This window comes from Anas platyrhynchos, chromosome 2, assembly GCF_047663525.1.
Source record: "Anas platyrhynchos isolate ZD024472 breed Pekin duck chromosome 2, IASCAAS_PekinDuck_T2T, whole genome shotgun sequence".
In the NCBI taxonomy this organism is placed as follows: domain Eukaryota; kingdom Metazoa; phylum Chordata; class Aves; order Anseriformes; family Anatidae; genus Anas; species Anas platyrhynchos.
Genome location: NC_092588.1, coordinates 1,093,876 through 1,116,097, shown reverse-complemented (window position 1 = coordinate 1,116,097; position 22,222 = coordinate 1,093,876). Strand labels below are relative to the sequence as shown.

The 22,222-nt window shown below is 50.9% G+C and overlaps 2 protein-coding genes across 7 annotated transcripts in view; both read right to left on the bottom strand.

Annotated features, from left to right (window-relative positions):
- Window positions 1–7,061, bottom strand: part of LOC113842953 (feather beta keratin-like) — a 21,264-nt gene extending 14,203 nt beyond the window's left edge. Inside the window, exons 1-2 of one of the 4 annotated variants that reach the window (XM_072034226.1) lie at window positions 6,950–6,971; window positions 2,829–3,381 (exon numbers count right to left, since the gene is read on the bottom strand). In XM_072034226.1, the coding sequence (XP_071890327.1) occupies window positions 3,041–3,361 (321 nt within the window). In that variant the 5' untranslated portion in view covers window positions 3,362–3,381; window positions 6,950–6,971 and the 3' untranslated portion in view covers window positions 2,829–3,040. Of the gene's footprint in view, window positions 1–2,828; window positions 3,382–6,197; window positions 6,751–6,949 lie in introns of those variants that run through there. The other 3 variants (XM_072034224.1, XR_011807309.1, XM_072034225.1) reach the window with 3 other exon arrangements.
- Window positions 6,198–22,222, bottom strand: LOC101792847 (feather keratin 2). 3 transcript variants are annotated; one of them, XR_011807312.1, is made up of 3 exons: window positions 22,087–22,222; window positions 21,420–21,882; window positions 6,198–6,296 (listed from the first exon to the last, which is right to left on the bottom strand). XR_011807312.1 is itself a non-coding variant. In XM_072034233.1 (2 exons), the coding sequence occupies exons 1-2, from the start codon at window positions 22,205–22,207 to the stop codon at window positions 10,671–10,673; spliced, it is 447 nt and encodes a 148-aa protein (XP_071890334.1). In that variant the 5' UTR covers window positions 22,208–22,222; the 3' UTR covers window positions 10,212–10,670. The 3 variants fall into 3 exon arrangements, 2 of the variants coding, with proteins under 2 accessions (XP_071890334.1, XP_071890333.1); XM_072034233.1 differs by lacking the exons at window positions 6,198–6,296; window positions 21,420–21,882 and adding an exon at window positions 10,212–10,996; XM_072034232.1 differs by lacking the exon at window positions 6,198–6,296 and having other exon boundaries at window positions 21,321–21,882.

Below are 22,222 nucleotides of genomic sequence, written 5' to 3'. Positions count from 1 at the left end.
AAAGTCGGAGGGTGTTGGTGGCATGAAGAGCAGTGCTGGGGTAGGCCAAGGGAGTGGAAAGGCCCAGAGTGGGGCTATGGAGAGTCTCGTGGCTGGGAGGTGGAAGGGCTGCTGAGGCGGGGGACAGAAGGTTGGTGGAGAGATGGACAAGTTGTGGTGGGTGAAGGAGCGGAGCAGAGTTCAGACTCACCTTGTTGGGTGCAGGGGAGAAAGCCTCAGGAGAAGTGTGTGAGGGTGCGAGGTGCAGGGCCGGCTTTTATGCTGGTCCCCAAGTATCCGTGAGGCGAGAGAGCCTTTGCGCATGACAGTATTTGGCGTCAGCTGCTCTTACATGCCACAACCCCTCAAGTAATGAGGTGGGGTGTGATCTCCCCACAATGTTCTGCCTCCATTTCTTCCTGTTCAGGATGTTGGAAGTGGCGGAACATTTCAAGTGAGAGTATTAAAGACCAAAGGATAGCTTTTGAAGGTTCATGTAGGGGTGGATACATGGTGTATGCGTGACGTGGGAGAGGTGTGTTGTTGTCCGTGAGGTCATAGTTTGGCACTTATGAGGTGTGGTCGGTGGCTTTGTTGTGAGGAGGAGGCCCCCGTGTTGGCATCCCCAGTAGGTTGGCCAGTGCTTCTCAGGTATGCTGGGCGTGATGCACTACCACTTGCATCACATTCAGTCCCTCTGTGCCTTCATCCCAACTCACCAGCCTGCGTTTAGCCCTTGTCTTTCCCATTGGGTGTGCTACATTGGTGGCTTGGTGGCCATCTTGTACATAGAGGCTGTATGTGGGAGCAAGTGTATGGGAGCAAGTGTATGGGAGCAAGACCCCTGTGTTGTCCCTGGGGCCGCAGTCCAAAGAGGCAGAGAAGAGGTGTTTGCATAGCAGGGTGTTGGAGTCGCGGGCCTGTCTCAGGGCTGACAAGACTAAGTGCATTGGGAGCCCTGCCATGCTTCCCAAAGGGTAGTGTTGGCACCTCCATTGAGCTCCCCTTTTCTGTGGCCAGCACATTGAGAGCAAGGGCTTTGGCCTAATAGAGTTTGGTGGGAATCCCTTGGGCTGTCTGTTGAGGCCTGGGAGAGGCTGTGAGATTTGTGAGGGGCAGGGACAGATATGTGGGACTGTCCAGAAGTTCTGGGCCCAAAGCACAGGGGTCTTCTTTGAGGTGAGTATCAACGGGGAATCCTATTTCTGTGCATGGTTTTCAGTGTTCACACATACAATGTGGACGTTTCAGAGGGGAGCTGGAGGTGTGCATGCTGCTTGTGGCTGTGGACCTGAGGCCCCAGTGGTCGTGGTTGCATTCTGAGGAGTGGGGAATGGCAAGTGCAGCCCCTGATCTGCCAAGGTGACAGTTTTGTGGGCTGTCCCACTGCAGCTTGTTGATGAAGATGCTGGGGAATCTGTGTAACTGGTTATGCAGAAGTTTGTGGGACCCAACGTGCTACACCTGCAAATGCTGAATGTCCCAGGTGATATGTTTGCAATAGCAGTTTCAGTTATCTTTGAAAGGTCATGGTGACTGGGAGACGTTCCTGAAAGCTGGAAGAGACTCATCCCATTCTTCTGTTCAAGAGCAGATGAAGGAGGAATTTCTGGGAAACTGCAGCCTGGTCAGCCTGATATCGGTCTCTGGGAAGGTTCTGAGGAAATCCTCCCTGAATGTATTCTCAAGTACAGAAAAGTGAAGGACAGTAGTCAGCATGGATTTATAGAGAGCATATCCCATGTGTACCTACACAGCATCTTCTACGCAGAAGTGACTGACGGCCTACATATATGTGGGACTCTGTGATAGTGTTTGTTGTGAAGGTGGAGGATCAGAGAGGCACAAACAACATTGATTATTGGCTCGGCACTATGCAGTATCAGGTCCCTTTGTAGACGGCTGAAACAGGCCCTTTGAAACATGGGGCAGCTGCTGGATTCTTCTCACAGAGGCCACCTCTGCAGTCCCCACTACCAAAAACCTTGCAATGTAAAAACAGTACAATAGGGGCAGTCTTGTGGTACTTTTTGAACTGATCTTGAACTGTGTACTTATACAGGGTGAGGTGGGAATCATCACAGAGCCATAGAGTGTCTCACCTTGGAAGGACCTTTAAGGATCATCTTACTCCAGCCTTCTGCCGTAAGAAGGGATGTCACCCACCAGATCACGTTGGCCAAGGCCCCGTCCAGGCTCGCCTTGAACTCCTCCAGGGATGGGGCATTCAAAGTCTTGTTTTGACATCCTGTTCCAGTGCCTTACCACCCTCACACTGAAGAATTTCCTCCTAATGTCTAGTCTAAATCTATCCTCTTTTAGTTGAAGACCATTCCCCCCTTCTCCTATCATTATCTACACGAGTAAAGAGACATTCTCCATCCTTTTTGAAGACCCTTTAACTATTGAAAGATCTCAAGAAGCCTCCACAGAGCCTTCACTTCTCCAGGCTGAATATCCCCAGCTCTCTGAGCCTTCTTTCATAGGAAAGCTGGTCAAAGTGGAGCCTCATGAGGACAGAAAAGAGGGGGGCAATCAAGTCCCTCACTATGCTGATTACTGCTCTGTTGATGCAGCACAGGATGCAGTTGGGCTTGTGGGCTGCAGGCGTGCATTGCTGGATCCCGTTGAGCCTTTCATCCACCAGAACAACCCAAGTTCTTCTCTGCAGGGCTGCTCTCAATGAGTTCTCCCAGTCTGTACTCCTATCTGGGATTGCCCCGAACCAGGTGCAGCACGCTGCACTTGGACTTGTTGAACCTCATGTGGTTCACATGGGCCTGCTTCTCCAGCCCGTCCAGGTTCCATTGGATGAAGATTGTTGTGTGAATAAAGGAGGAGTGTCAGGCTGGCATGCATTAGAACTTTATTGAGGAAGACTCATGAAAAGGAAGGAGCACAAGCAGCAGGGCCCTGGTCAGAGGTGCAGGCACAGTGACCATCAGCACCTACGCATTTTGTGTGGAAGGTATTTCCAGAGCATGGAGATCAGAGCATCCTCAGTCGATGAAGTTGGTTGCAGGGCATTGTTAGCTGCTGTCGGGGGTCCTGGCGTGGGTCCTTAGCAGGGGTAGCAGGCTCTTCTGCCAGAGAAGCAGCCCAGGCCTCCCAGGCCAAAGCCTCCCAGGCCAAAGCCTCCGAAGCCGCCTCCAGAGATGGACACTCCCTGGGCGCTGAGGTTGCTGCCCACGGCAGCTGATGCGGAGGATCCAACAGTGGTGTTCTGGGGGAAGGAGCTGAGGATGGGTCCTGGCAGGGTGACCAGCACGGTCGGAGGCTGGATGGCGACGTGGGAGTCCTCGCACTGCCTGACACAGGGCTCGTTGCAGCTGTTAGCCAGCGGGGTGGGTCCACAGGGGCGGCAGATGTCGTAGCAGGACATGTCTGTGGTGTGGAGGGTGCCTGGAAGAGAGGGTGTTGTAAAGTCGGAGGGTGTTGGTGGCATGAGAGCAGTGCTGGGGTAGGCCAAGGGAGTGGAAAGGCCCAGAGTGGGGATATGGAGAGCCTGGTGTTGGGGAGGTGGAAGGGCTGTTGAGGTTGGGGACAGAAGGTTGGTGGAGAGATGGGCAAGGTGTGGTGGGTGAAGGAGCGGAGCAGAGTTCAGACTCACCTTGTTGGGTGCAGGGGAGAAGGCTTCGGCAGGAGGGTGTGAGGGTGAGAGGCGCAGGGCTGCCTTTTATGCTGGTTCCCGAGTATCCGTGAGGCGAGAGAGCCTTTGCGCATGACAGTATTTGGCGTGAGCTGCTCTTGCATGCCACAGCCCCTCAAGTAATGAGGTGGGGTGTGATCTCCCCACAATGTTCTGCCTCCATTTCTTCCTGTTCAGGATGTTGGAAGTGGCGGAACATTTCAAGTGAGAGTATTAAAGACCAAAGGATAGCTTTTGAAGGTTCATGTAGGGGTGGATAGATGTTGCATTGAAGACATGGGAGCGGTGCATTGTTGTCCGTGAGGTCATGGTTTGGCACTCATGAGGTGTTGTCGTTGGCTTTGTTGTGAGGGGGAGGACCCACTTGTTGGCATCCCCAGTAGATTGGCCAGTGTTTTTCAGGTATGCTGGGCATGATGCGCTACCACTTGCATCACATTCACTCCCTCCGTGCCTTCATCCCAACTCACCAGCCTTTGTTTAGCCCTTGTCATTCCCGTTGGGTGTGCTTCATTGGTGGCTTGGTGGCCATCTTGCACATAGAGGCTGTATGTGGGAGAAAGTGTATGGGAGCAAGACCCCTCTGTTGTCCCTGGGGCTGCAGTCCAAAGAGGCAGAGAAGAGGTGTTTGCATAGCAGGGTGTTGGAGTCGCGGGCCTGTCTCAGGGCTGACAAGACTAAGTGCATTGGGAGCCCTGCCATGCTTCTTCAAGGGTTGCATTGGCACCTCCATTGAGCTCCCTTTTCTGTGGCCAGCACATTGAGAGCAAGGGCTTTGGCGTAATGCAGTTTGGTGGGAATCCCTTGGGCTGTCTGTTGAGGCCTCGGAGAGGCTGTGCAATTTGTGAGGGGCAGGGACAGACATGTGGGACTGTCCAGAAGGTCTGGGCCCAAAGTGCTGGGGGGTTCTTTGGGGTGAGTGTCAAAGGGAGTGTCTATTTCTCTGTGTGGTTTTCAATGCTGACTCGTATGATGTGGACGTTTCAGAGGGGAGCTGGAGGTGTGCATGCTGCTTGTGGCTCTGCACCTGAGGCCCCAGTGGTCGTGGTTGCATTCTGAGGAGTGGGGGAATGGCAAGTGCAGCCCCTGATCTGCCAAGGTGACTGTTTTGAAGGGTTTCCCACTGCACCTTGTTGACGAAGATGCTGGGGAGTCTGTGTAACTGGTTATGCAGTAGTACGTGGGACCCAACGGGCTACACCTGCAAACACTGAATGTCCCAGGTGATATGTTTGCAATAGCAGTTTCAGTTATCTTTGAAAGATCATGGTGACTGGGAGACGTTCCTGAAAGCTGGAAGAAACTCAGTGCACTCTTATATTCAAGAAAAGTTGAAGGAGGAATTTCTGGGAAACTGCAGCCTGGTCAGCCTGACATCAGTCTCTGGGAAGGTTCTGAGGAAATCCTCCCTGAATGTATTCTCAAGTATGGAAAAGTGATGGAGAGTAGTCAGCGTGGATTTATAGAGAGCATATCCCATGTGTGCCTACACAGCGTCTTCTACATAGAAGTGACTGAAGTCCTACCTATATGTAGGACTCTGTGATAGTGTTTGTTTTGAAGGTGGAGGATCAGAGAGGCACAAACAACATCGATTATTGACTCGGTGCTGTATAGTGGTAGGTCCCGTTATAGATGGCTGAAACAGGCCCTTATCAAACATGGGGCAGCTGCTGGATTCTCCTCACAGAGGCCTTCCCTGTAGTCCCCAGTACCAAAACCTTGCCATGTAAAAACAGCACAACAGGGGAGGTCTTGTGGCACTTTTTGACCTGATCTTGAACCATGTACTTAAACAGGGTCAAGAAGGAATCATTTTAGGCTCTCTCACCTTGGAAGGAACTTCAAGGATCATCTTACTTCAGCCTTCTGCCATAGGAAGGGATGTCACCCACCAGATCACATTGGCCAAGGCCCCGTCCAGGCTGGCCTTGAACTCCTCCAGGGATGCAGCATTCAAAGTCTTGTCTTGACAACCTGTTCCAGTGCCTCACCACCCTCACAGTGAAGAATTTCCTCCTAATGTCTAGTCTAAATCTATCCTCTTTTAGTTGAAGACCATTCCCCCCTTCTCCTATCATTATCTACACGAGTAAAGAGACATTCTCCATCCTTTTTGAAGACCCCTTTAACTATTGAAAGATCTCAAGGAAGCCTCCGCAGAGCCTTCACTTCTCCAGGCTGAACATCCCCAGTTCTCTGAGCCTTTTTTCATAGGAGAGCTGGTCAAAGTGGAGCCTCATGAGGACAGAAAAGAGGGGGACAATCAACTCCCTCACTATGCTGATTACTGCTCTGTTGATGCAGCACAGGATGCAGTTGGCCTCCTGGGCTGCAGGCTTGCATTGCTGGATCCTGTTGAGCCTTTCATTCACCAAAACAACCCAAGTCCTTCTCTGCAGGGCTGCTCTCAATGAGTTCTCCCAGTCTGTACACCTTTCCGGGATTGCCCCGAACCAGGTGCAGCACCTTGCGCTTAGACTTGTTGAACCTCATTCAGTTCTGATTGAAGCCTGTCTAGGTTCCTTTGGATGAAGAGCGTTGTGTGAAGAAAAGAGGAGTGTCAGGATGTCATGCATTAGAACTTTATTGAGGAAGACTCATGAAAAGGAAGGAGCACAAGGAGTAGGGCCCTGGTCAGAGGTGCAGGCACAGTGACCATCAGCAGCTGTGCATTTTGTGTGGAAGGTATTCCCAGAGCACGGAGATCAGAGCATCCTCAGTCCACGAAGTTTGTAGCAGGGCATTGTTAGCTGCTGTCAGGGGTCCTGGCGTGGGTCCTTAGCAGGGGTAGCAGGCTCTTCTGCCAGAGAAGCAGCCCAGGCCTCCCAAGCCATAGCCTCCAAGGCCAAAGCCTCCGAAGCCGCCTCCAGAGATGGGCACTCCCTGGGCGCTGAGGTTACTGCCCACGGCAGCTGATGCGGAGGATCCAACGGCGGTGTTCTGGGGGAAGGAGCTGAGGATGGGTCCTGGCAGGGTGACCACCACGGTGGAAGGCTGGATGGCGACGTGGGAGTCCTCGCACTGCCTGACACAGGGCTCGTTGCAGCTGTTAGCCAGCGGGGTGGGCCCACAGGGGTTGCAGAGGTTGTAGCAGGACATGTCTGTGGTGTGGAGGGTGCCTGGAAGAGAGGGTGTTGGGGAGGAGGAGGGTGTTGGTGGCGTGAGGGTGGTGTTGGAGAAGGTCAAGAGGGTGGGGATGCCTGGGTTTGTAGGGAGCCTGGTTGTGAGGTGGAAGGCCTGCTGGGATTGTGGGCAAAGGAGCTGTGGAGCGATGGGTCTATGGGGTGGGTGAAGAAGGGGATCGGGGTTCAGGCTCACCTTGTTGGTCGCAGAGGAGAAGGCGTTGGAAGGAGTGTGTGAGGGTGTGAGGCACAGGGCCGGCTTTTATGCTGCTCGTTGGGTGCCCGCAGGGCATGAGAGCCTTTGCGCATGACAACATTTGGCATGAGCTGCTCTTGCATGCCAAAGCCTGGCAGGTAAAGAGGTGGGGTGTGGTGTCCTTCCCACAACTTGACCTTCTCATTTTCTCCTGTTGAGGAGATGGTGTTGGTTTCTTACGGCACCTTCAAAGTGAGAGAATTAGAGGCTGGAGCATTTCTTTGAAAGTGGTAAGAGAGTGCATGTAGATGATGTGTCCAAAGGCTGGTGGAGGTAAGGTGTCGAGTGAGGTCTTTGCGTGGCATTCATGTGGTTTGGCCCAGCCACACTGGGCTTTGTGGCTGTCAGCAAGTTATTGCAGTGGAGAGCATTGGGCATAGAAGCGGGTGCTACGAAAAGAAGGAACGAGAGATGAGTAGGTCCTACACTGGCCTTGTTTCCTGACACCATAGGCTCCACCCCCCTTTCCTCCAAAGCTGAAGTCCCCAGAGAACACAAGGCTTGACGCTCAGCTTGATGGGATTTCTTGGGCTGAGTTGTGTGGTTTGTGAGCGGTCCTGAGATTCATGAAAGGCAGAGGACAAGAGGGAGTGTGAGAAAGGGCCAGGTGGGAGCTATCTTGTTATTGGGGATGATATTTGGCATTTGTGTCAAGGGGGAAACCTATTTCTCTGCCCAGTGTTTGATTATCTGAAAGATGATTTGGAAATTTCAATCAGAACCTAGGAGTATATGATCTTTTTATAAATGGCACAGTCTTCAAAATAGGACTGTAATCAAAGTTTACAATTTATTAAAGAAATAGAGCTATGGAAACAGCTCTGGGTGCGCCGGGAGTCTCTGCTCCACCAAGACCCATGCCAGTTACATCAAGCAGCTGGTTTTTATGCTCCAAGGCTAACACACATTCATTACTACTTCTAGAAAAAAACGGGGTTATTAATTAGTTTCCAGAATCCAAACCCTCCTTGTGGAGCATGCGTATCAGTCTCCAGTGGTTCTTCTGGGGATCTCTTGTGCTGAAGGCTCATAGTCTTCCTCCCAGGCTTTTTTTTTCTTGTCCTTCTCCTTTGTCCAACTTGAATGTATGTCAGATACTTGTGCAGCATCCACTGCAAGCTTTGTCTTTTAGTCGTCCCTCAGCTTTCCCCTTCTCCTTAATCTCCTGGCCAGATAACAGCAGACTTGCATAGTGTCCCATGCAATAGTCATAATAGTTAGCACTTATTCTGAACCCCCCCAGATATCAGACTTCAAGGAGACGCCTACAAATAGATTTCCCTTCAAGCTCTCTATTGACAGGAATTGCTAAAACATCCCTTTGCAAGATACAAGAACTATATACATTAACCACTCTGTTTTTCTTAGACTTGTGGTTATTCAAGGGTATGTAAGGCAGAAGGCCACATTCAGCATACCATGGGGCCCTAGCATTGTTCCATATTGACACGAATCAGATGAACACATTTCACAATCTGCAACTCAGAAGACTGGGTGGATATCAAGGCCTTCCACTGCTAGGCAAGGTGAGTGTTTCGCGGGCTGTCTCTCAGGTGAGTAGTGCATGTTGCTGAGGAAGATGGAGAAGCTGTGCCACGGGATGTACTGAAGTGTACAGGACCTGTAATGTTGCACCTACAAATGCTGAGAGTGCTGGCTGATATCTTCACATGGCTACTTTCATTTTTGAAAGTTGATAGCGACTGCGTTCCTGAAGACTGGAAGGGAATCATTCCACTCCTATGTTCAACAAGATGGAGAAGGAATGTCTGGAAAACTGCAGGCTGATCCTTCTGTCATGCGTCACTGGGAAGGTTCTGAAAGAAATCCTCCTGGAACGCACATGAGAAGCACATGAATGATAAAAAAGAGATTGGGAGTAGTTAGAATGGATCTATAAAGAGCAGATCATACTTGAGCTATCTCAGTGTCTTCTACATGGAAGTGACCTGCTGGGTGGACAAGGAGAGAGCAACAACTGTTGCTTACCTTACCTTTCAGAAAGACTTTGATGCTTGCTCCCATGACACGCTCGCAGAGAAGCTGACAAGTACGGGTTACACAAACAAACAGTGGGGTGGCCTGGAAAGTGGCTGCATGCCACTGCACATGGTCCTGGACAGCCTCCTGACTGTTCTTGACCACAGCTGTTGCGCTACCCGATGTCAAGAGGTTCCTCGTGACCATATCATTCTGAGATAGTGTTTGTTGTGACGGTGTGGGATCACAGTAGAGAAGATAGCAGCTGTAGTGTGTGCTAATGAGGGGAAATTTTTTGAGAGGGCATGGTTAGAAGAGCCTTAGCATGATGAAGCTTGTGTTTGGGCACTTGTAGGTTTTGGGTGATGTATGTTAAGGTGTTGTGGTCCTTTTCGACATACGCCGATGACCTCTTGATCTTTGGTTAGTACTGTGGGAAGATGAAGAGAAGAGGAGGTGCGTCAGGCTGGCAGGCTTGAGACTTTTATTGAGGAAAGTGCATGGAAAGGAAGGAGCATCGAGTGGAACAGCCCCTGGCGGTTTTAGATGCAGGCGGGATGACCAAAATCTCACTCTTGTGTGCGGCAGGCTTTCCCGGAGCACGGAGAACTTCATGGCCTGTGATGGAAGCAGCAGAGAGGGAGTCGATCCCTGGTGGTGTTTGGCTTGTGAGCACGTCATAGCAGCAGAGAGAACTGGACATAGGAGACAGTGCAAGCCAAGGAAAGAAATGGGAGAATGGTAGAATGTAAGTGGGCCATGCTTCCAAACATTGCAGAATAGGCTACGTCCTTCCTTTTCTGGTTCATGCCTTGAAAGAAATAGCTGTGATTGTGGAGCTAATGACCCAGTGGCTCAGTGACAATGCAAAGTTGCATCCACAATCCACGAGGAGTCTTGTCCCATATGTGACGTGTCTGTGTGACAGACGTGTTAAATAATACAGGCCTTAAGAGAGACCCTGCAGGGACACCATGCCTCCCTTGTCTCCAGCTGGGCACCAAGCTCTTGAGCGCAACTCTTGGAATGTGATCATGCAGCCAGTTAAGGATCTGTCCATCATGTCTTTCCACTTCAGCAGGAAGGAGCTATCTAAGTGCGATTTCCAAATGCTATTTGTATACCAGCAGGCTTGGGCCCTGATGGCCACTTGAGCCCTGCTTTTTGTTCTTTCTGTCGGGTGAAGTTGGAAGAGCATTGGGAGAAGAAAGGAAGACGAGGCTTTCAGGATATGGGATGCAGATTGATTTTATTGAGGAAAACATGAAACAGAGGGAGCTTCAATTGGGAGATACACATTCTGAGGTGCCTGGAGGGTGACCAGCAGCCAATGTCCTTGCATAGAGCAGATTTTCCCAGAGCCCTTAGGTCTCCCTACCCATGGTGGGATAAGCCCCTGAAGGTTTCCTGAGGGACTGTGCTAGTGAGCAAGGCATTGCAGCAGCCGTAGGTGGTGGTGCTATGGAAAGGAGAAAGAAGAAGAAAGAAGGAGGTGTCTTGGCCATGTTTCCTGACAGCAAGGGCTGTCCAATACCTTGCTTGCTTGCTTTGTTGTGCCATGCAATGACGAGCTGTGGCGTGTCAGCTCATACGCCATGGACAGCACGGAGTTGGGTCCTCAGACAAACAGCTGACTACCATGGTGTTGGAGGCTACTGTCAGGGATGTTGGCATGGGACCCTTAGCAGGGGTAGCAGGCTCTTCCACCAGAGAAGCAGCCCAGGCCTCCCAGGCCAAAGCCTCCGAAGCCGCCTCCAGAGATGGGCACTCCCTGGGCGCTGAGGTTGCTGCCCACGGCAGCTGATGCGGAGGATCCAACGGCGGTGTTCTGGGGGAAGGAGCTGAGGATGGGTCCTGGCAGGGTGACCAGCACGGCAGGAGGCTGGATGACGACGCGGGAGTCCTCGCACTGCCTGACACAGGGCTCGTTGCAGCTGTTAGCCAGCGGGGTGGGTCCGCAGGGGCGGCAGATGTCGTAGCAGGACATGTCTGTGTTGTGGAGGGTGCCTGGAAGAGAGGGTGTTAGTAAGGCGAGGGGTGTTTCAAGAGCTGTGCTGGGGTAGGCCAAGGGAGTGGAAAGGCCCAGAGTGGGGTTATGGAGACCCTGATGGTTGCGAGGTGGAAGGGCTGTTGAGGCTGGGGACAGGAGGTTGGTGGAGAGATGGGCAAGGTGTGGTGGGTGAAGGAGCGGAGCAGAGTTCAGACTCACCTTGTTGGGTGCAGGGGAGAAAGCCTCAGGAGAAGTGTGTGAGGGTGCGTGGCACAGGGCTGGCTTTTATGCTGGTCCCCAAGTATCCGTGAGGTGAGAGAGCCTTTGCGCATGACAGTATTTGGCGTGAGCTGCTCTTGCATGCCACAACCCCTCAAGTAATGAGGTGGGGTGTGATCTCCCCACAATGTTCTGCCTCCATTTCTTCCTGTTGAGGATGTTGGAAGTGGCGGAACATTTCAAGTGAGATTATTAAAGACCAGAGGATAGCTTTTGAAGGTTCATGTAGGGGTGGATAGATTGTGCATTGAAGACATGGGAGAGGTGCATTGTTTTCCGTGAGGTCATGGTTTGGCACTCATGAGGTGTGGTTGGTTGCTTTTTTGTGAGGAGGAGGCCCCCCGTGTTGGCATCCACAGTAGGTTGGCCAGTGCTTCTGAGGTATGCTGGGTGTCATGCGTTACCACTTGCATCACATTCACTCCCTCCGTGCCTTCATCCCAACTCACCAGCCTGCGTTTAGCCCTTGTCTTTCCCATTGGGTGTGCTTCATTGGTGGCTTGGTGGCCATCTTGCACATAGAGGCTGTATGTGGGACCAAGTGTATGGGAGCAAGACCCCTGTGTTGTCCCTGGGGCCGCAGTCCAAAGAGGCAGAGAAAGGTGTTTGCATAGCAGGGTGTTGGAGTTGCGGGCCTGTCTCAGGGCTGACAAGACTAAGTGCATTGGGAGCCCTGCCATGCTTCTTCAAGGGTTGCATTGGCACCTCCATTGAGCTCCCTTTTCTGTGGCCAGCACGTTGACAGCAAGGGCTTTGGCCTAATGCAGTTTGGTGGGAATCCCTCATGCTTTTTGTTGAGGCCTGGGAGAGTGTCGTGGTTTAACCCGGCCGGCAGCTAAACACCACGCAGCCGTTCGCTCACCCTCCCCCCTCCCTCTCTGGGACGGGGGAGAGAAATGGAAAGTGAAGCCCGTGAGTTGAGATAAAGACAGTTTAATAAGACAGGAAAATAATAATAACAAAATAATAATAAAAATAATAACAATAATAATACAATGGTGATAATAGGAAAGTAATAATAGTATGTACAAACAAGTGATGCACAATGCAATTGCTCACCACTCGCTGACCGATGCCCAGCCTAACCCCGAGCAGTCCGGCCCCCCCCCCCCAGCTAGCCACCCCTATATATTGTTTAGCATGACGTCAGATGGTATGGAATACCCCTTTGGCTAGTTTGGGTCACCTGTCCTGGGTCTGTCCCCTCCCAGCTCTTACTGCACCCCCAGCCTGCCCGTTGGCAGGACAGAGCAAAAGGCTGAGATGTCCTTGGCTTAGTATAAGCACTGCTCTGCAACAATTAAAGCATCGGGGTGTTATCAGCACTCTTCTCATCCTAAGCCAAAACACAGCATTCCACCAGCTACTAGGAAGAAAATTAATTCTGTGCTAACTGAAACCAGGACATCTATCCACCCCTTATTCCATACCATTTATGTCATGCTCAGGTTACACTCTTTTCCATACATTCTAATTAGTCACCTATAGTAATCATGGTAGTGATAACATACAGTATAATATACTATTTAACATGGTACAATTCAGTTCATGGGCTATTCTCACCCAGTATTAAATCTCCTTGAGGTACACACCGGACCTCTCCGTTCTTTTGCATCACCCACCAAGTGTATCCAGGTCCCTGAGCGAAAACAATTCCACGAATAGGTTTGCCTTTTCCTGAGGCAGGAGTAGCCCAGACTGTTTTACCCAGCATATTTTTTACATGCACTACAGGAACTTTATCCCCATCTACAGTACGTAACAGGTTTGATTGGGCAGGTCCAGCTCGGTTGGTAGATCCCCTAGTATTGACTAACCAAGTGGCCTTTGCTAAATGCGTATCCCAGTTTTTGAACGTCCCAGCGCCTATTGCTTTCAAGGTAGTCTTTAACAGGCCATTGTATCGTTCGACTTTTCCGGAGGCTGGTGCATGATAGGGGATGTGATACACCCATTCAATACCATGTTCTTTGGCCCAAGTGTCTATAAGGTTGTTTCGGAAGTGAGTCCCATTGTCTGATTCTATTCTTTCTGGGGTGCCATGTCGCCATAGGACTTGCTTTTCAAGGCCCAGGATGGTGTTCCGGGCAGTGGCATGAGGCACAGGATATGTTTCCAGCCATCCGGTGGTTGCTTCCACCATTGTAAGTACGTGGCGCTTGCCATTGCGAGTTTGAGGGAGTGTGATGTAATCAATCTGCCAGGCCTCTCCATATTTATATTTCAGCCATCGTCCTCCATACCAAAGAGGCTTTGACCGTTTGGCTTGCTTGATTGCAGCACATGTTTCACAGTCATGAATAACCTGTGCTATAGCGTCCATGGTCAAGTCCACCCCTCGATCACGAGCCCATCTGTATGTTGCGTCTCTACCTTGATGGCCTGAGGTGTCATGGGCCCATCGGGCTATAAATAATTCACCTTTATGCTGCCAATCCAAGTCCACCTGAGCTACTTCAATCTTAGCAGCCTGATCCACCTGCTGGTTGTTTTGATGTTCTTCAGTAGCCCGATTCTTGGGCACATGAGCATCTACGTGGCGTACTTTCACAGCCAGGTTCTCTACCCGAGCAGCAATATCTTGCCACAATGCAGCAGCCCAGATGGGTTTGCCCCTACGCTGCCAGTTGTTTTGCTTCCATTGCTGTAACCATCCCCACAGGGCATTTGCTACCATCCATGAATCGGTGTAGAGATAGAGAACTGGCCATTTTTCTCGTTCAGCAATGTCTAAAGCCAGCTGAATGGCTTTCACTTCTGCAAACTGACTCGATTCACCTTCTCCCTCAGCAGCTTCTGCAACTCGTCGCGTAGGACTCCATACAGCAGCCTTCCATCTCCGATGCTTCCCCACAATACGACAGGACCCATCAGTGAACAGGGCATATTTCTTTTCATTCTCTGGCAACTGGTTGTACAGTGGGGCTTCTTCAGCACGACCCACCTCCTCCTCTGATGATATCCCAAAGTATTTGCCTTCTGGCCAGTCCATGATCACTTCCAATATTCCTGGGCGACTGGGGTTTCCTATTCGAGCCCGCTGAGTAATCAGTGCAACCCACTTGCTCCATGTAGCATCAGTTGCATGATGCGTAGAGGGGACCCTTCCCTTGAACATCCAGCCTAGTACTGGCAATCGGGGTGCTAGGAGGAGCTGCGCTTCAGTACCGACCACCTCCGAAGCAGATCGAACTCCTTCATATGCTGCCAATATCTCCTTTTCAGTTGGAGTATAGCGGGCCTCAGATCCTCTGTATCCCCGACTCCAAAACCCCAGGGGCCGACCTCGAGTTTCCCCAGGTTCTTTCTGCCAGAGGCTCCAGGTGGGGCCGTTCTCCCCGGCTGCAGTGTAGAGCACATTCTTTACATCTGGTCCTGTTCGAACTGGCCCAAGGGCTACTGCATGGACTATTTCCTGCTTGATTTGTTCAAAGGCTTGTCGTTGTTCAGGGCCCCATTCAAACTCATTCTTCTTACGGGTTACTTGGTAGAGCGGGTTTACAATCAGACTGTAATTTGGGATGTGCATTCTCCAAAACCCCACAACACCTAGGAAAGTCTGTGTTTCTTTTTTGTTAGTTGGTGGAGACATAGCTGTTATTTTGTTGATCACATCCATTGGGATTTGACGACGTCCATCTTGCCATTTTATTCCTAAAAACTGGATCTCTCGTGCAGGTCCTTTGACTTTATTCTGTTTTATGGCAAAACCGGCTTTCAGAAGGATTTGGACTATTTTCTTCCCTTTCTCGAAAACTTCCTCTGCTGTGTCACCCCACACAATAATGTCATCGATGTACTGCAGGTGTTCAGGAGCTTCCCCCTGCTCTAGCGCAGACTGGATCAGCCCATGGCAAATGGTAGGGCTGTGTTTCCACCCCTGGGGCAGCCTATTCCAAGTATATTGGACTCCCCTCCAAGTGAAGGCAAATTGTGGCCTGCACTCTGCTGCTAGAGGGATGGAGAAAAATGCATTAGCGATATCAATTGTGGCGTACCACTTGGCTGCCCTCGATTCAAGTTCATACTGAAGTTCCAGCATGTCCGGCACTGCAGCACTCAGTGGTGGCGTGACTTCGTTCAGGCCACGATAGTCCACTGTTAGTCTCCACTCGCCATTAGACTTTCGCACTGGCCATATGGGGCTATTGAAAGGTGAATGGGTCTTACTGATCACTCCTTGGCTCTCCAATTGACGAATTAGCTTATGGATGGGAATCAGGGAGTCTCGGTTAGTGCGATATTGCCGCCGGTGCACAGTTGTGGTAGCGATTGGCACTTGCTGTTCTTCGACCCTCAGCAACCCCACAACAGAGGGGTCCTCTGAGAGACCAGGCAAGGTAGATAATTGTTTAATGCCCTCTGTCTCTAAGGCAGCTATACCAAAAGCCCACCGGAACCCTTTTGGGTCCTTGCAATATCCTCTTCTAAGATAGTCTATGCCAAGGATACATGGAGCATCCGGGCCAGTCACAATACGGTGCTTTTCCCACTCATTCCCAGTCAGACTCACTTCAGCCTCCAATACAGTCAACTGCTGAGATCCTCCTGTCACTCCACAAATATAGATGGGCTCTGGTCCTTTATAGCTCGATGGCATTATAGTACATTGTGCACCGGTGTCTACTAAAGCCTTATACTTCTGTGCGCGTGATGTGCCAGGCCATCGAATCCACACAGTCCAATAAACTCGATTGTCCCTTTCCTCCCCCTGGCTGGAGGCAGGGCCCCCCTAATCCTGGTCAGAATCTTCTTCGTTTCTGTGTTTGAAGGAGGAAGGCAGAGTGACCCAGGAGGATACAGGGGTGGTGAAGGAGAAAGGGAGAGTAAGCAAGTAAGGAAAAATATCCTCCCCTTTCCCCTCCACAGCTTGACTCCCTAATGGAAAAAAACAATAGGTATAATTGCTAATAGTTTCCAAGATACAGTTTCCAAAGTACAGAGTCGACGATGTTACTGAATACAAATAACAAGTTAGAGTCATGACCACATATTTCATCGTCTCATAAGCCATTGCTACAACACACAGCACCATAATGATCTGAAACCAGGGCCCGGAGAGGATAAACAACACGACAGAGAGTAAATACGGAAAATAATGTACTATAATACTCAATTTGGAAAACAGGCGCAGCAGAGTTGAGATTAAAGCAATCAGCATCATGACAAGTGACTATTAAGCAGGTCTAATCCTTACACCAATTTTAGTTTAACACACTCTGGTCAGATCTGCCGTTATCTCAACCTTTCGGGCCCCACGTTGGGCGCCAAAAAGGCTGTCGTGGTTTAACCCGGCCGGCAGCTAAACACCACGCAGCCGTTCGCTCACCCTCCCCCCTCCCTCTCTGGGACGGGGGAGAGAAATGGAAAGTGAAGCCCGTGAGTTGAGATAAAGACAGTTTAATAAGACAGGAAAATAATAATAACAAAATAATAATAAAAATAATAACAATAATAATACAATGGTGATAATAGGAAAGTAATAATAGTATGTACAAACAAGTGATGCACAATGCAATTGCTCACCACTCGCTGACCGATGCCCAGCCTAACCCCGAGCAGTCCGGCCCCCCCCCCAGCTAGCCACCCCTATATATTGTTTAGCATGACGTCAGATGGTATGGAATACCCCTTTGGCTAGTTTGGGTCACCTGTCCTGGGTCTGTCCCCTCCCAGCTCTTACTGCACCCCCAGCCTGCCCATTGGCAGGACAGAGCAAAAGGCTGAGATGTCCTTGGCTTAGTATAAGCACTGCTCTGCAACAATTAAAGCATCGGGGTGTTATCAGCACTCTTCTCATCCTAAGCCAAAACACAGCATTCCACCAGCTACTAGGAAGAAAATTAATTCTGTGCTAACTGAAACCAGGACAGAGAGGCTGTGAGACTTGTGAGGGGCAGGGACAGTCATGTGGGAGTATCCAGAAGGTCTGGGCCCAAAGCACTGGGGTGTTCTTTGAGGTGAGTTTCAAGAGGGAACGCAATTTCTGTGCATGGTTTTCAGTGTTGACACATACAATGTGGACGTTTCAGAGGGGAGCTGGAGGTGTGCATGCTGCTTGTGGCTCTGCACCTGAGGCCCCAGTGGTCGTGGTTGCATTCTGAGGAGTGGGGAATGGCAAGTGCAGCCCCTGATCTACCAAGGTGACAGTTTTGAAGGGTTTCCCACTGCACCTTGTTGACGAAGATGCTGGGGAGTCTGTGTAACTGGTTATGCAGGAGTACATGGGACCAACGGGCTACACCTGCAAATGCTGAATGTCCCAGGTGATGTTTGCAAAATCACTTCCAGTTATCTTTGAAAGGTCATGGTGACTGGGAGAGGATCCTGAAAGCTGGAAGAAACTCAGCGTACTCTTATATTCAAGAAAAGTTGAAGGAGGAATTTCTGGGAAACTGCAGCCTGGTCAACCTGACATCATCCTCTGGGAAGGTTCTGAGGAAATCCTCCCTGAATGTATTCTCAAGTACGGAAAAGTGATGGAGAGTAGTCAGCGTGGACTTATAGAGAGCATATCCCATGTGTGCCTACACAGCATCTTCTACATAGAAGTGACTGACGGCCTACCTATATGTAGGACTCTGTGATAGTGTTTGTTGTGAAGGTGGAGGATCAGAGAGGCACAAACAACATCGATTATTGACTCGGTGCTGTATAGTGGTAGGTCCCGTTATAGATGGCTGAAACAGGCCCTTATCAAACATGGTGCAGCTGCTGGATTCTCCTCACAGAGACCTTCCCTGTAGTCCCCAGTACCAAAAGCTTGCAAGGTAAAAACAGCACAACAGGGGAGGTCTTGTGGCACTTTTTGACCTGATCTTGAACCATGTACTTAAACAGGGTCAAGAAGGAATCATTTTAGGCTCTCTCACCTTGGAAGGAACTTCAAGGATCATCTTACTCCCGCCTTCTGCCGTAGGAAGGGATGTCACCCACCAGATCACATTGGCCAAGGCCAAGACCAGGCTGGCCTTGAACTCCTCCAGGGATGGGGCATTCAAAGTCTTGTCTTGACAACCTGTTCCAGTGCCTCACCACCCTCACACTGAAGAATTTCCTCCTAATGTCTAGTCTAAATCTATCCTCTTTTAGTTGAAGACCATTCCCTCCTTCTCCTATCATTATCAACACGAGTAAAGAGACATTCTCCATCCTTTTTGAAGACCCCTTTAACTATTGAAAGACCTCAAGGAAGCCTCCGCAGAGCCTTCAGTTCTCCAGGCTGAACATCCCCAGTTCTCTGAGTCTTTTTTCATAGGAAAGCTGGTCAAAGTGGAGCCTCATGAGGACAGAAAAGAGGGGGAATTAGAGAGTGAGAGAATTAGAGGCTGGAGCATTTCTCTGTAAGCGGCATGGGTGGGCAGGTATAGGATATGCCGAAAGGCTCATAGATGTACGGTGTCATGAATGAGGTCTTTGCATGGCATTCATGTGGTGTGGCACAGCCACACTGGCCTTTGTGGCTGTCAGCAGATTCTTTCAATGGACAGCATAGGGTATAGAATTGGGTGCTATGAAAACAAGGAATGAGAGGTAAGTAGGTCCTACACTGGCCATATTTCCCAACTTTTCCATGTTTCCCCTTTTCCTCGAAGCTGAAGTCCTCAGAACAAGCATAGCTTTTGAAGGTTCATGTAGGAGTGGATAGATGTTGCATTCAAGACATGGGAGAGGTGCTTTGTTGTCCATGAGGTCATGGTTTGGCACTCATGAGGTGTTCTCGTTGGCTTTGATGTGAGGAGGGGGCCCCCCTTTTTGACGTCTCCAGCAGGTTGGTCAGTGCTTCTCAGGTATGCTGGGTGTGATGCACTACCACTTGCATCACATTCACTCCCTCCGTGCCTTCATCCCAACTCACCAGCCTGCGTTTAGTCCCTGTTTTTCCCTGTTGGGTGTGCTGCATTGGTGGCTTGGTGGCCATTTTGCATGTGGAGTTTGTAGCTGAGAGAAAGTGCACTCCCTGTTTTGCTCCTGGGTCCGCTGTCTGAAGAGGCAGAGAAGAGGTGTTTGCATAGCAGGGTGTTGTAGTCGAGGGCCTGTCTCAGGGCTGACAAGACTAAGTGCATTGGGAGCCCTGCCATGCTTCCTAAAGGGTTGTGTTGGCACCTCCATAGTGCTCCCTTTTCTGTGGCCAGCATGTTGACAGCAAGAGCTTTGGCCTAATGCAGTTTGGTGGGAATCCCTCATGCTTTTTGTTGAGGCCTGGGAGAGGCTGTGAGATTTGTGAGGGGCAGGGACAGACATGTGGTCTGTCTGACAGAAGGCCTGGGCCTAAGGTGCTGGGGTGTTCTTTGAGGTGAGTTTCAAGGGGGAATCCTATTTCTCTGCGTGCTGTTCAATGTAGACACAAATGAGGTAGACGTTTCAGAGGGGAGCTGGAGGTGTGCATGCTGCTTGTGGCTCTGCACCTGAGGCCCCAGTGGTGCTGTTTGCTTTCTTAGGAGTGGGGGGATGGCAAGTGCAGCCCCTGATCTGCCAAATTTGCCAAGGTGAGTGTTTTGTACGCTGTCTCATGGTAGTTTGTTGACAAGGATGATGGGGAATCTGTGTCGCTGGTTATGCAGGAGTCTGTGGGACCCAGTGGGCTACACCTACCCGTGCTAAATGTCCTGGGTGATATTTTTCCAAAATCAATTTCAATTATCTTTGAAAGGTCATGGTGACTGGGAGAGGTTCCTGAAAACTGGAAGAGACTCATCCCACTCTTTTGTTCAAGAACAGATGAAGGGACGAATATCTGGGAAACTGCAGCCTGGTCAGCCTGATATCAACCTCTGGGAAGGTTCTGAGGAAATCCTCCCTGAATGTATTCTCAAGTATGGAAAAGTGATGGAGAGTAGTCAGCATGGATTTATAAAGAGCATGTCCCATGTGTGCCTACACAGCATCTTTTACGTAGAAGTGACTGATGTCCTACCTACATATAGGACTCTGTGATAGTGCTTGTTGAGAAGGTGAAGGATCAGAGAGGCACAAACAAAATCGATTATTGGTTCAGCACTATGCAGCAGTAGGTCTATTTGTAGATGGCTGAAATGAGGACTCCAAATGAGTTCTCCCAGTCTGTACTCCTTTCCAGGATTGCCCCGAACCAGGTGCAGCACCTTGCTCTTAGACTTTTTGAACCTCATGCAGTTCACATGGGCCTGCTTCTCCAGCCCATCCAGGTTCCATTGGATGAAGTGCGTTGTGTGAAGAAAGGAGGAGTGTTAGCCTGACATGCATTTCAACTTTATTGAGAACTGCTCCAGCATGGGTCCTCCACAGGGAGCAGCTCTCCCCTGATCCCCTGCTCCTGCGTGGGCTCCTCTCCACAACCTGCAGCTCTGTCCCAGGGGCCTATTCCTGCAGGGGCTCTCCACGGGCCGCTGCCTCTTCTCTCCTGCATTTGTACAGGGTGAAGTGGGAATCATCATAGAATCACAGAATGGCTTGTCTTGGAAGGGAATATAAGGATCTCCTAACTCCAAAGCCCTGCCATAGGCAAGCATGGCACCCACCAGATCAGTCTGGCCAAGGCCCCATGTAGCCTGGCCTTGAACACCTCCAGGGATGGGCAATCTACTACTTCTCTTGGCACCCTGTTCCAGTGCCTCACCACCCCCACAGCAAAGAATTTCCTCCTAATGTCTAGTCTAAATCTAGCCTCTTTATTTGGAGACCATTCCCCCTTGTGCTGTGGGCCATAAAGCTTCAGGTAGTACTCCATGTGGGGCCTCATAAGGGCAGAGTAGAAGGGAACAATCACCTCCCTTGACCTGAAGGTCACACCTCTGTTGATGCAGCCCAGGATGCTGTGGGCTTTGTGGGCTGCACTCGTGCACTCCTGGGTCCTGTTCAAACCTTTCATCCACCAGAACAACCCAAGTCCTTCTCTGCAGGGCTGCTCTCAATGAGTTCTTCTCCCAGTCTGTACTCCTGTCTGGGATTGCCCTGACCCAGTTGCAACACCTTGCACTTGGACTTGTTCAACCTCATGCAGTTCTGTTTGGCCTGCTTCTCCAGCCTCTCTAGGTGCCTTTCAATGAAGAGCATTGAGTGAAGAAAGGAGGAGAGCAAGGCTGGCATGCGTTAGAACTTTATTGAGGAAGACTCATGAAAAGGAAGGAACACCAACAGAAGGCCCCTGGTCAGAGGTGCAGGCAGAGTGACCATCAGCACCTACGCATTTTGTGTGGAAGGTATTCCCAGAACACGGAGATCAGAGCATCCTCAGTCCATGAAGTTGGTTGCAGGGCATTGTTAGCTGCCGTCAGGGGTCCTGGCGTGGGTCCTTAGCAGGGGTAGCAGGCTCTTCTGCCAGAGAAGCAGCCCAGGCCTCCCAAGCCATAGCCTCCCAAGCCTCCCAGGCCAAAGCCTCCGAAGCCGCCTCCAGAGATGGGCACTCCCTGGGCGCTGAGGTTGCTGCCCACGGCAGCTGATGCGGAGGATCCAACGGCGGTGTTCTGGGGGAAGGAGCTGAGGATGGGTCCTGGCAGGGTGACCACCACGGTGGAAGGCTGGATGGCGACGTGGGAGTCCTCGCACTGCCTGACACAGGGCTCGTTGCAGCTGTTAGCCAGCGGGGTGGGTCCGCAGGGGTTGCAGAGGTTGTAGCAGGACATGTCTGTGGTGTGGAGGGTGCCTGGAAGAGAGGGTGTTGGGAAGGTGGAGGGTGTTGGGGCTGTGAGGAGTAGTGCCTATGTAGGCAAGGGGAGTGGGGAGGCCTGTGGGGTGGGGGAGCATGGTGTTTGGGAGGTGGTAGGCCTGCTGGGTTTAGGGGCATAACACCTGTGGAGAGATGGGTTCGATGGGTCAGGAGAAGGAGGGGATCGGGGCTAAGGCTCACCTTGTTGGTCACAGGGGAGAAGGCGTTGAAAGGAGTGTGTGAGGGAGGAAGGTGCAGGGCCGGCTTTTATGCTGCTCCTTGAGTGCCCGCAGGGCGAGAGAGCCTCTGCACGTGACAACATTTGGCGTGAGCTGCT

What these genes read in the sequence shown, in the direction of transcription:
- LOC101792847 (XM_072034232.1), bottom strand. Translation starts at nt 22,207, where the DNA reads ATGTTGTCACGTGCAGAGGCTCTCTCGCCCTGCGGGCACTCAAGGAGC. An exon ending in TCTCCCCTGTGACCAACAAG is followed by an intron (nt 21,883 to 22,086) that starts GTGAGCCTTAGC and finishes CCTCTCTTCCAG; the next exon opens with GCACCCTCCACACCACAGAC.